The sequence below is a fragment of the Neophocaena asiaeorientalis genome, unplaced genomic scaffold, assembly GCF_003031525.2.
Source record: "Neophocaena asiaeorientalis asiaeorientalis breed wild unplaced genomic scaffold, Neophocaena_asiaeorientalis_V1.1 scaffold396, whole genome shotgun sequence".
NCBI classification, from domain to species: domain Eukaryota; kingdom Metazoa; phylum Chordata; class Mammalia; order Artiodactyla; family Phocoenidae; genus Neophocaena; species Neophocaena asiaeorientalis.
In genome coordinates this window covers 2,436,286-2,450,320 of record NW_020172455.1, presented here as the reverse complement: position 1 = coordinate 2,450,320, position 14,035 = coordinate 2,436,286, and the positions used below count along the sequence as shown (strand labels likewise).

Here is a 14,035-nt window from a genome sequence, read left to right as displayed (position 1 = left end):
CTCTGCAACAAGAGAAGCCCCCGCTCACCACAACTAGAGAAAGCCCGCGTGCAGCAACGAAGACCCAACGCAGCCAAAAATAAATAAATAAAATAAATAAAATAAATAAATTTATTTAAAAAAAAAAAACAACCTATCTCATGGGGAAGTTCTCAAATTATATAAATATAAAATCTACATTTATTACAAATGTAGGAAATACAGGAAGCCTAAAATGCAGAAATACAGGAAGGCTAAACCACAAACTAAAGAGATTGGTTTACCTACAGGGGGTGAGTGGGAAAAGGGTAGAAAGAAGCAAGTACAGGAATGGGATGGTGGGATAAGGAGGGGGTGACCCTCCCCTGAGCATGCAATTTGTATAGTTCTGACTCTTAAACCAGAGGAGTGCTTCACATATCCAAAAAACAAAATCAACCAGATGTGGGACAACTCTAAATGGAATACAAACAGTAAGAAATGGACCTGGCTTTTCCAGTAAGTGGCCTGAGGTGACCTCTAAAAATGGTTCGCTATTCACTTGACCCAGAAAACCCCACAAAATCATGCAAGCCAAGAGGTTCACATCTTCGTATTCACTTTAAGAACACTAGTGAAACGGCCCAGGCCATTAAGGGTATGCATATCCGAAAAGCCACCAAGTATATGAAGGACGTCACTTTAAAGAAGCAACGTGTGCCATTCCGTGGTTACAATGGTGGAGTTGGTAGTTGTCCCCAGGCCAAACAGTGGGGCTGGACGCAGGGTCGGTGGCCCAAAAAGAATGCTGAATTTCTACTGTATATGCTCAAAAATGCAGAGGGTAGTGCTGAACTTAAGGGCTTAGATGGAGATTCTCTGGTCATTGAGCATATCCAGGTGAATAAAGCCCCCAAGATGGGGCGCAGGACTTACAGAGCTCATGGTTGGATCAACCCATACATGAGCTCTCCCTGCCACACTGAGATGATCCTTACTGAAAAAGAAAGGACTGTTCCTAAACCAGAAGAGGAGGTTGCCCAGAAGAAAAACATATCCCAGAAGAAATTGAAGAAACAAAAACTTACGGCCTGGGAATAAATGCTGCAAAAAATAAATGCAAATAAAAGTAAAAAAAAGAAATGGACCTGTTTCATAAATTAATAACATAACCACACCAAAGAGAGTAGAGAGTTAAAGAACTGACCTAGGTTACTTTGGAAAACAGTTGTAGTGTAGATAATGAGAGCCAGTTTTCTCACTATCCAAAGAAGTAATCATGAAACAGAAAGGAGGAAGACTAGAATGAACCCTGTGGTGTAGGACTAGAATCAGAAGTATCATATGAACTCATAATTTTTAATACACTTTATATACAGACAGGTACAGAATTAAATATGAACATGTGTGTGCATGTGAGTTAGTAGGCACAGTATATACAATATACACACATCCACTGACAGAGCCTAGAAATAATGACGCTCCAGGAGCAATGAGTACATCCAGCACCCAAATACTGATTTTTAAATACCATTCTTAAATAAAAGGAATTAGAGCTTCTTGGAGAAGTGTTTGATTCCAGGCCTGGGACAGAGAAAATATAAGATAAGTGTTCAACAGATGGAAGGGAGGGAGGGAGGGACGGCGGGAGGGACGGAGGGAGGGAAGAAAAAAGAAATAAAGAAAAGAAATGCTCCCTAAAGGGTACATTTGGGGAAAGACATAGAAGCCAACTTAAAAAGCCTTCACAAGGTAAGCAAACTCTGGACTGACTTTCAATGTGTGAGTAGGAATTTGCCAAGCAGAGTATATTCAACAGCATATATGAAGGCCAGGAATCATAACATACCATGGTATAAAAAGAACTGTATGTAATTTAAGACCTCTGAACCACAAGGTACAAGAGGTCAAATGATACAGAATGAGGGTGAAAAAGTAGGCAGGGATCATATCACCATAAGAGGCTTCATATGACTAGCTAAGGAGTTTGAACTTTATTCAGTAGGTGACAGAAATCTACTAAAGGGTTTCAAGCTGGAGAGCAACATAAACAGGTATGCATTTTCAAAAGCTTCTTCAAAAGTACTTTACCTTAAATGGATCAGATAATGTGTGTTTGCTAAATACATGAGTGTTTTATAACTGACAAAATATCATAAGTCGAGAGATTTACTGAAAACACAAAATGGGTCAATCACAAATCTTGGAGTTGCTCTAAGAAACTATTCAAAATGCCTGCTGTTGGGACTTCCCTGGTGGTGCAGTGGTTAAGAATCTGCCTGCCAACGCAGAAGACATGGGTTCGAGCTGCGGTCTGGGAAGATCCCACATGCTGCGGAGCAACTAAGCCCGTGCACCACAACTACTGAGCCTGCGCTCTAGAGCCCGCGAGCCACAAGTACTGAGCCCTTGTGCCACAACTACTGAAGCCTGCACGCCTAGAACCCGTGCTCCGCAACAAGAGAAGCCACCGCAATGGGAAGCCCGTGCACAAAGAAGAGTAGTCCCTGCTCACTGCAACTAGAGAAAGCCCACGCAGAAACAAAGACCCAACGAAGCTAAAAATAATTTTTTTAAGTTATAAAAAGAAAAGAAAAAAAATGCCTCCTGTGAGGGTGGAAAAGAAAAACTGTAAGTGAAATCCTTAATTATCAGAAGCGTTGAAAGCTTCAGCTTGACGACTACATAGTCTGGAGCATATTCAGTCCATTTGAACAATTAAAAATGAGCACTTGCACCAGGGGCTACTTTCTCAGAGAGGCGTGTCCCCTCCCTGCCTCGTAAGACTGCTGGCTAGTGGAAGGTCCTGCTTCTTGTGCTCTATCTAGAAGACAGCCCAGTTGCTTCAGAACTCCATTTCCATCTGCAATTTGCGGCACACACAGGCGCAAAGCTGCCTGTTATTCCAATCATCTCCCTGGATACCAATTATTATTTTCGTTTGGGCTCTGGTTACAAAGCTGCATAGCTTTTGAATGGTCTATTCCTATTGCTCCCATAAACCTGTCCTTTTAAATGTATAATTTTGCAGAAAATAGGGCTTTTCAGAAACATAAGTAGAAATGCCTGTATTTTAAAAATTGATGTCACTTGTAGAAGGGTTAAGAACACTAACATTTTACCTGTTAGCTTTTAAAAATTTATAGCTTCAATCTAATCCAATGGTATACACTAGAATATTAATGGATAAAATCTTATACTATTTTCAGTAATTTAAAATACTAATGTAAAATTGTGCCTTAAAAGGAGGTAAAGGTTGCTATGAAATGCATAATGACAGGCATGGAGGGAAGTCAACTTATCTGATCAATGCAGGTAATTTTAAATAGCAGTACTCCTTGACTGTCACTGAGATAATCTAGATGTAAATATACTAACTGTGACTTTCACTCACACCCAGATATTTATTTCAGGGAGAAAAAGGATAACAACACCCAGAAAACTGTGTAACCTGCAATCTATCAATGACAGAATTTAATGAAACAGCATTACTCTTATCAGTGATAGTAACAATTTTAGTCCTTATATAAGGTTATAATTTTATAGTTGTATTTTACTTTGCTTTTATCCATGGAATAATGTTTTATGTGAAGCCAGAAGAGCTAAAAAATAATTCGAGCATCTCTGTCTTTATTACAGATAAAGGGTTGGCAAACTTTTTGTATAAAGAGCCAGATAGTAAATATTTTAGGCTTTATGAGATACACAGGGTTTCTATTGCATATCTTCTTTTTAAAAACAAGTTTTTAAAAATGGAAAAAACGTTTTGAGCACAGAAACTATACAAAACTAAGCCACAGGCCAGATTTGGCCCTGTGCTCTAGTTTGTCAATCCCTTCTATAGATATACAGATGAATAAGAATGAAACTATGAACATTTCTAATGGCTCTAAGACCATAATTATAATCAAAGGCAAACGAAGTGATGAACCTGAAACTTGCAATAACACTATTCTCATTAACAACTAACATAACAAAATTATAAATTCTATGTACTATAGTTTTAATTAAAAATTCCTTTGTTCTTCAACATTACATAGTTACTCTCATTATTAATATTACTGGAGGAACGGGGGTTTGGCGTAAAACAAACAACATTCTAAAAGTTCAATATTAACAAATATATTTGACTACATCATAATTAAGGATTTCTGTTCAAACAAAGATACAGATGAGTAGCACACTGGAAGATGATTATTAGTGATATCTGTTGAACCAGTATCTAGATTATATAAGGAATCCCTGCACATCAACAAACCACCAATTTTTAAAGGGTCAAAAGTACACAACACAGGTTAATTCACAAAGGAGACTGAGAAGTATATGGAGAAAGGTTTGACATCAACTGTTAAGATTAATAAAAAGTTTAAAAGATACTACTTTGCACACCAATGGAATTTGGTAAGATTTAGAGAGGGAATAAAAGGAAAGATGAGTGAGGATATGGGGAGACAGGATCTCTCATGCACTATTAGCAAGAGGTTATAACATTTACAGCCATTCTGGAGACCAGGTAATACTTCATGTATCCTCTGAGATCGTACTCTCACTTCTAGGGTTTATATTTAGAGGAAACCCTTGTCAGAATAGACAGACACGAGACATGTATGAAAATGTTCAACATGGTACTGTTGGTAACAGGGAGCTGGATGTGACTTAGGGGGAATAATAAGTAAACAATAATAACACAAGGGGGAATTATAAGTAAAATTAAGAGATACTATGGAACACTAAAAAGCAGTGAGCTACTTTACATATATCAGGAATAGACATAAAACAATGTTGCATGAAAAAAGTTAACAACAAAATGACAATCCGTTATACTATTTATACATATGTACACTATACTAATAGTCTCTAAGAGCTTATAAACACATTACAATGGCTGTGTATTAGGGGAAAAGAGAATAAGACAAAAACTGAAAGGGGGGAAACATAATTAAAAAAAAAAAACAAGATGGGGCCTTTGTGTATACTACTGATGACAATAAGCTGTGAGCCAAGGAGCATAATTAACTGAACCATATGTACCTGAATTAAAAATAGTAAACAAAATTATATATACCATATTTTTATTTTGCCTTACAAAGAAACAAGATACTTAGATAGCTGAATTTAGTACTCACTTACATGCTTATAAAACTATCTTGTAAACCACATATTCTGTTCCGTTCCTCTACACCTTCTTTCCTTAACCACCTTTACCTATCCAGAACACATGTGGTGTGATTTCTCTGCACCCTCCCGAGTTTCCGATTTAATGAAAATCAGAATACACTCATAGATGTGCAGCACATAAACATCATTCGTTACGTATAACAGACATTAAAAAGTTTAGCGTTCTATTAGAAAATTATTTCTACTTTATTTTCATTAAATATGATTTTCACTGTTAATCACTTCATACTGTAGTATGATAAACACCACAAGAGGGAGCTTTGGGTACAATCAAATACTCTACCTACTAAACATTAATGTATGCAGAACACAAACATAGTAATACTCTATGAAGAAGACCAAAGAACCAGAGGGATGTTACGTTTTAGCTGGGCAAACAGGGCATACAATCCTAGTAGAGAAAAGTGGCCTGTGCAGTACAGCACAAATTCTAAATAAGTAACATTGTGGAAATTGTGACAGGGAGTGATCAGTCAGCTTAGGGTTATATCAGGCAGCACTTTCTACAGGAGGTAAAAATCTGAGCTGAGCTTGGAAGACTATGGACCGCTGATGATGGCAGGACAATCAATAAAAGTGAATATCACACAGGAGACATAAATAAGTTAAGAAGTAAAGAGAAAAGAAAAATCAGCTTAATTCAAAATAAGCATCTTGACAAGATAACTAACAAGAATACATAGGAAATAAAACATGATCCCTCCCCATCAGGAATTACCGCCAGGAATTACAGTACACTTACAGAGAAAAAAGACAAGGGATATAAATTTCGCAACAAAAATAAATCAACACCATAGTTAGCTATGAAGTTAATGCTACTGAATCAATTAATCATAATATGAACTGTTCAACAGGTAAAAGCTCAACAATAAACTTGCCCCCAAGTGTATTCTATGTGGTTGATACAGATGGGGTTGGTAGGAGTTGATATATTTCTACCTTACCTCTTTTATTAAAGGAAAAATACAGAAATAATAATGATGATAGAAATACCCATGTACCTTAATTTATATTTTGTGTCCTACTTCTTCAACTAGATCATTATATGCACACGAACTAGTTTTGATTGGTAGCAAATGTTTGTCAAGATTCTATGAGGAAGATAACTATTTATCTGATAACTAGTTATTTGAGTTTTTATTTCTCTTGGATTCACCAAATCTACAAAGTACTCTACAACTATATGAATGATTAGTAAGGTAAATGTTTTGATTTGGATATTTTATTACCTTGTCTGAGTCATTACACAGTTAGCAAAACTAAATTTATCTTTGTTTAAAACTATGAAGTCCAGATTTCAAGTGTTCCTTTATTTTTGTCTCTCAGAAAACTACCATTTTTTTTTTTACTTGCTTGTTACTTACTTCATCCATCTTCATACATGTGCCAAAATCTGCTAATTTTAGATGTCCATGTTTATCCAAGAGCATGTTGTCAGGCTTCACATCTCTGTGAATTAAACCCATGGAGTGTATGGCATCCAAAGCAAGAACAACTTCAGCAGTATAAAATTTGGCCCATTTTTCAGGTACATCATAGTTACTCATAAGGTTTACAAGGTCTCCACCAGGCATGTACTCCATTACCATGTACAGATACTTATCATCTTGAAAGGCACAAAAGAGCTGGAAGACAAAACAAGAAGGAAAAAAAAATTTTTTTAATTTAAAAAAAGAAATGAAAGAACGAAAGAGAAAGAAAGAAAACCAAAACCATTAAGAGAACAAAACCCCAAAGCTATTACTGCTATTGAAAAAGATAAATTATTGTATAACCAAAACAGCGTTGAACTTTAGGAAATCTGTGATTTTAGATTTGGACATCTTTAATGGAAAAACCGTTATCAAGTAAAGCTTTTATATGGGTATCTTCTTCATGCTTACTAAAAAAATATGCATAAATGTATCATTTTCCCTCTCAGAGAATACAGGAATCTATTTAAATAGAAATATTTTAAAAGAGAAACAGATTAAGAATGAGGAACATAAAAGGTGAAAGAATGACAAAAGAACAGATAATTTTTAAAAAAGCCCAGCTTTCTGAAAACAAAACAAATTACTGCACATAACTCACAAAGAAGAGAGCTGAGGAAGCAGGAGAGGTTTAGAAAAACCTAAAATGCCAGATTCAGTAGATATAAGAGGGAATAAGTCCCATACCACTGGGAAGAGTAATTCGTAGCCACATTTGGAACTGGGCCTTCTCCTCTCTTCCCTTCCCCATCATCTTGCTCATAATCAACAGCAAGTGGCAGTGATACCTTGCACTCAGACTAAAGCAGTGGCACTGGGACCAGAGAAATAGGACACCAAGCTAGGTTGCTACTGATCCCCTGGAGAGACAAGAGAAACCACAAATTCAGAAGGAAAGGTATCTGTACATTCCACCCAACGACATGTCCCACCCCTCCTGAAAGCAACCAATGTAAACAGAAAAGATTTCCACAGATAGGAAAAAGAACAAAACCAAGAATCAACATTTCAGAAAAATCAGTATCATGAAATAGAGGCAAAGCAATTCAAGAAACAGAAAGTTAACAGTCAAGAAAATGCTTAAAATAGGACAAACTAAGAACAGTTTTAAAAATGTAAAAATCAATACCCTCAAAAGAGTAACAAGCCTCATCAATTAAACAAGAGGATGATATGGGGAAAAAATCTGAAGCTTTGGAATTAAATATACAACTGATGATAAGAGAAAAACAAATTACAGAGCTTGAAAACTGAGCAAAGTAACTTTCTCTGAAGACACTGAAGGATTCGGAGATGAAAAACAGAGCAAAGATAGCAAAGCTCTGACATCTAAAAGCAGTCTGGAAGAGAGAAAATAGACCAGAAGAAAAAGAAAAAAAAGAAATAGCAAACAAAAACTTCTAGAAATGAATAAAGTCAAAAATCTAAGATTGAAAGATCTCAAATGAAACAAGAGAGAAACTAAGACAGTCAGTGCTAAACTCTCAGAAATCCAGCAGAAAAATTCTAAAGGTTTCCAAAGACAAAAAGTACCTTATGTACAAAACTGTAAATCATATTGTCAACAAACATCTCAGCCAGCACAGAATACAAAAAACAGAGCTGTATCTTCAAAACTTTGAAGGAAAATAATTTTGATCCTAGAATACGGCAGTTTAAAAAAAATCAATACGATGGCAAAATAAATATGTATTACATCATTCATATTCTTAGAAATCTGATAACAAACCACTTCTGAAAGAATTGTTCAAGGATATAGTTTGACACAATGAATAAATCCAAGTAAGAGAATTACGAGAGACATAAGAAAAAGGGACAAATAAAGAATCCAGAAAAGCTTATTACTGACATAAAATTAAATATTTATTTGAGAGAGTCAAGCCAAAATCAGAATAATTTTAAAATGGAAGGTGGTGAGATGCAGGGAAGGAAGGGACGAAAAGGCATAAGGCTGGTTACCAAATTGAGAAAGTGTGTGTGTGTGTGTGTGTGTGTGTGTGTGTGTGTGATGCTATTAACTCTAAATGATAAAAGGAAAAATGTATACAAATGGAGAGACACTCATGTTCCTGGATAGAAAGACAATAGTATAAAGATGGCAATTCTCTCCAAATTGATCCACAGAATCAATGCAAACTCTATATCCCAGCAAGTTTTCTTTCCAGAAATTAACAAATTGATTATAAAATTTCTATGGAAATGCAAATAACCCAGAGGAGCCAAAACTATCTTACAACAAAATAAAGCAGGAGCACTTATACTTCCCAATTTCAAAATTCAAAACAAAACTAATGTTTTCAGGACAGTACTGGTATGGTATAAAGACAGACATACAGATCGATGGAACAGAAGTGACAGCCTAGAAATAACCCGTATATCTATAGGTCAAGAGTTTGGTTTTTTTTTTAACAAAGGTGCCAGAGTAATTTAGTGGTGAAAGAACAGTCTTTTCAATAAATGGTGCTTGAACAATTGGATATTCAAAGACAAAAATATGAACATTTTTAGACCCCTACTTCACATCATACTCAAAAATTAACTCAAAGTAGATCACAGGACTAAATTTAAGAGTTAAAACTAGAAAAATCTTATGAAAAAACATAGGAGAAAAATCTTTTATCACCTTGGATTAAGCAACGATTTCTTCTAACACCAAAAACACAATTGACAAAATGAAAAGCTGACACGTAAGATTTGATCAAAATAAGAATTTTCTGGCTTCAAAAAATCCTATTAAAAAATGAAAAGACAAATCACAGGTTGGAAAAAATACTAACAAGTGATATATATAATAAAATACCTAGACTACATAAAGGACTCCTACAACTCAACAATAAGACAAGTAACAATTTTTTAAAGGGCAAAAATGTGAATAGACATTTCACCAAAGAAGATATATGAGTGGTCAATAAGCACATGAAAAGATGGTAGTCATTGGGGAAATTCTAATTAAAACCACAATGAGATCCCACTTTATACCCACCAGAATGGCCATAATAAAAACGACAGAAAACATCAACTGTTGGCAAGAATATGGAGAACCTGGAAGCTCATCCATGCTGGTAAGAACGTAAAATGGCACAGCCACTTTGGGAAACAGTTCGGCAATTTCTTAAAAAGTTAAACATAAATTTCCCACATAACTAAGAATTCCAGTCCCAGGTACCTACCCAAAAGAAATGAGGTATGTCCACAGAAGACTTGTATGCAAATGTTCACAACAGCATTATTCACTATTTATAATAGCCCCAAAGTGGAAACAATTCAAATGTCCATCAAATGGTAAGTGGACAAACATAATAGGGTATATCCACATACTCTTTCCACCTCAACTGGGTATACAATTCTGATGCCAAGCACCTAGAGTTAGCATCACATACCACAAGCTAAGAGGCCAGTCTTTCACAAGACCCTCACTTCAGACATCAGCTGTGCTTCCGTACTTTGGAAGTCCCCAAGCCACCAGCATTTCTGATCAACTAACTTCAAATTCTGGAGTTCCCATGACCCACTCAGGTTCGATAATTCTCTGGGTTGACTCAAAGAATTCAGGAAAGCACCATACATATGATCAAAGTTTTACTGTAAAGGATACACATAAGGTGAGGTCTGGGAGGGAACAGAGCTTCTGCAACTTCTCCTTGTGGAATAGGGTGAATCACCATCCCAGTACACCAACGTCTTCACCAACCAGGAAGCTCCACTGAGTATCAATGTCCACAGCTTTTATTACGGTCTCATTATATAGGCATGATTAATTAAATCATTGGCCATGTGATTAAACTCAATTTCCAACCCGCTTCCAGTACCCCAAAGGTTGGAAGGCTGAAAGTCCCAATCCTCTAATCACATGCTCATTCTTTCTAATGATCAGTCCCCATCTCATCCAAAAGTTATCAAAAAGCCACCAGGAGTTGTCTCATTAGCATAACAAAGACACTCGTAACACTAAGGAAATCCAAGAGCTTCTGAAGCTCTTGTGCTAAGAACTGGGGACAAACACCAAATACATTGTTGATTAAACCACATACAATGCGCTATGCTATTCAGCACTAAAAAATGAAATATAAGACATGCTACAATGTGCGTGAACTTCAAAAATAGTATACTAAGGGAAAGAGACAACATGTTGTATGATTCCATTTTTCTGAAATGTCCAGAAAAGGCAAATTATGGAGACAGAAAGCACACCTGTGGTTACCTGGGACTGGAGGGGAATGGGAAATGACTGTAAGTAGGTATAACTGATCATTTGGGGATGATGAAATATTCTAAAAATCAGGTTTTAGTGATGGGTACACAATTCCATAAATTTCCTAAAAATCATTTAATTGTACAAGTTGACCGCAAACAATTTAATTATTCGTAAGAGACGAAAACTGGAAACAACCCAAATGTCTATGAACAGATGAACAGGATAAACAAACTGTCATATATCCACACAATGGAATACCATTACGCAATAAAAAGAAATGAACTACTGATATATCGCATCACGGATAAATCTCAAAACAATTTTGCTGAAGAAAGCCAGATGCGATGGGATTAAAGTTTGATTGAACACTGCAGAAAAAAGATCAGTGAACTTAAAGACATAGCAGGGGTCCCCCTGCCCCCCACGGGCCACTGACTGATTATCAGTCCACGGCCTGTTAGGAACCAGGCCGAATAGCGGGAGGTGAGCGGGCAGGCAGGTGAGTGAGCGAAGCTTCACCTGCCGCTCCCTGTCGCTCGCAGCACCGCCTGAACCATCCCCTCCACCCACACCCCATCCGTGGAAAAACTATTTTCCATGAAACCAGTCCCTGGTGCCTAAAAGGTTGGGGACTGCTGAAGCACAGCATAAAAACTATACAAAATGAAGCACATCTGAAAAACAAAAACAGAAACAGACTGAGGAAAGAAAAAAAACAGTATCAGTTACCTATGGGACAACATCAAGCAAATTACATATGTGTAACTGTAGTCTCAGAAAGGGGTTGAGGGGTAAATGGATGGAAAGTGAGACAGAAAAAATATTTGAGAAAATAATGGTCAAAATTTTCTCAAACTTGGTAAAATCTGTAAACCCACATGTCTAAGAAGCTAGTCAGGGTTTATATCCAAAATAAAAACAATTCCTACAAATTTTTTTATTCAATCAATTGACAGACAATGTAATGGGAAAATGAGCAAGAGACTTAAACAGGCATTTCACAAAAGAGAATATTCAACTATGAAAAGGTAGTAAATCTCACCAATAAACTGGAGTAACCTGGATAAGAGATATTCAATGGTTTCACTTATATAAAGTTCAATAAACAGGAAAAATATAGTTTCTGAGTGCTTGTTTAGGTGGTATACTGGAAAGAAAACAATGAAACAATTACTAATAAAGCCAGAAGAATGTTTATTCTGGGGGGAACACATGGAGGTAGTGACTGGGAAAGAGCACAAGGGGACTTAACAGAGTACATACTGGCAATGTTTATTTTTGACCTGAGTTGTGAATACATGGGTGTTTGCTTTGCAATTAATCATTCTGCTGCTTTTTATGTACTTTTCTATGCATGTTACAAATAAAACCATTTTTTAAAAAAATAAGCAGAACTCAGAGAAACATAACTTCAAATGAGTTTATAGGTATCTCTCCTTATCCTCTCATTATCCAATATTCAAACAGAGATATCTGTATTGGAAAATAAGGACTGACAAGGTCAGGAAGGTAAAGAAACTAGAAAAGAACAATATAAACCCAAAGAAAACAGTAGCTAGAAAAAAAAATTTTAAGCAGGAAATAACTAAAAAGAAAGCCTAAAAGGTATATTTTGTAAATAAAATGAAAAACACATTAAGACCAAAAAGTTTACAAATATGCCATTCAACAAAAAAGTGAAAAAGACAGAGTCACAGAAAATATAAACGAACTCAAGAAATTAAAAAACCTGAATCAGTCAACAATCATATGAAAAATTAAAAGGTTGGTAGAAGATCCAGTTGGGAAGGAGGGAGGGAGAAATTTAAACACAGGAATGGCATAAATTAATTTTAGGATAGCAGCTATCTCTCAGAAGAAAGGCAGGGAAAAAAGATTGGGCCAGAGAACAAAAAGTATTTCAATCATTTTGCTGTACAGCAGAAACTAACACAACATTGTAAATCAACTATATTTCAATAAAATAAGTATTATTAAAAAGTATTTCAACAGTTCTTCAAAATTAGAAAATTAAAATTAAGTATGGTAAAATTTGCTAAATGTGTGTAAAATTTGCTAAATGTGTGTAAGACTGAAACCAAAGAAAGTTTCCAGATGCCTTATTTGTTAGACAAGCAAGAAAAGCTATTTACCAATGGTGAATACTTAAATTGTGCTTGGTTTTGCATCAGCTGAAGAAATGCGTCTAGAGAAAATCAACTTTAAGACGAAATCTTTCAGCAACAACAGTTGCTCAAAGAGTTGAGAATACTGGGAGCAATATTAATCACCAATTTTAAAACAAGACAAATGATTTCAAGTGTTTTTCCTTGACTCTTGATGAGTCAACAGATATTATTAATACTATTCAGTAGTTACTGTTTATTGGAGGGGTGCCAAGTTTGAAGTTGAATACAGGATTAGCCTCTATGAACAGTCCACACGGATCAACTACAGACAAAAATACTTTAAAAGAAATTGAGCAAACATTAATTCAGTACAACCTGAAGTAATACCTGGTAAGGTGTGTTACAACAGATGCTGGTAAAAATATATGTGGAACAGAAAAAGGCTTAGTTGGACAAATTTACAAAGCTTGTGAAAATGTACGCTGTTCAAAGTCTATGGTTATTTTTCGTAATACTGATCAATAGGTACAGTGTGGAAAATATATTTGAATCTCATGTGTTAGTAAATAAGTAGTATTGATGGTGTTATTTGCTCTTGTTGACTTAACCATCACCATCAGTTCTGTGAATTTTTGCCAGAAATAGAAGCTGAATATCCTGACTAACCCTGCTACACAGCAGTTCAATGGCTTAGCAGTGGTAAGGTTCTACTGCAATTATTTGAGCTCAGAGATGAGACTGAAATTTGTCTGATCAAGAATCACCCTCAACCACTATGACTGAACTGAACAGCTTTGGAAATTAGCTTTAGCTGCAACTTGATAATGTTTCTTAATACCTAAATGACCTAAAATGGCAAGGCAAAACAGCGCTATATGTAAAACTTATTCTATGACACAATCATTTTTATGACAACTAACATCAAGCTACTGTATATACTTTCCCATGCTATCAAAATCAAAACAATACATGAGATCTCTATTTCTACACAAATTTGCAGTTGATATACTTTCTGATCTCAGACTACAGTCTCACAGTTCCAACAGCATTTTTTGGACATGAATGTAAGTGCAAAGGAAATATCCATTAAAAAATCCATTTGAACTTTGCAACTGAGAAGCTTC

At 35.8% G+C, this 14,035-nt stretch overlaps 1 protein-coding gene and 1 pseudogene across 2 annotated transcripts in view; one reads left to right on the top strand and one right to left on the bottom strand.

The window, feature by feature from the left end:
- Window positions 1-14,035, bottom strand: part of ROCK2 (Rho associated coiled-coil containing protein kinase 2) — a 137,356-nt gene that overhangs the window by 49,008 nt on the left and 74,313 nt on the right. The window contains exon 5 of one of the 2 annotated variants that reach the window (XM_024737698.1): window positions 6,501-6,761. In XM_024737698.1, coding sequence (XP_024593466.1) covers window positions 6,501-6,761 — 261 coding nt within the window. Of the gene's footprint in view, window positions 1-6,500; window positions 6,762-14,035 lie in introns of those variants that run through there. The other variant, XM_024737699.1, reaches the window with a different exon arrangement.
- Window positions 505-1,059, top strand: LOC112394774 (60S ribosomal protein L17 pseudogene; annotated as a pseudogene).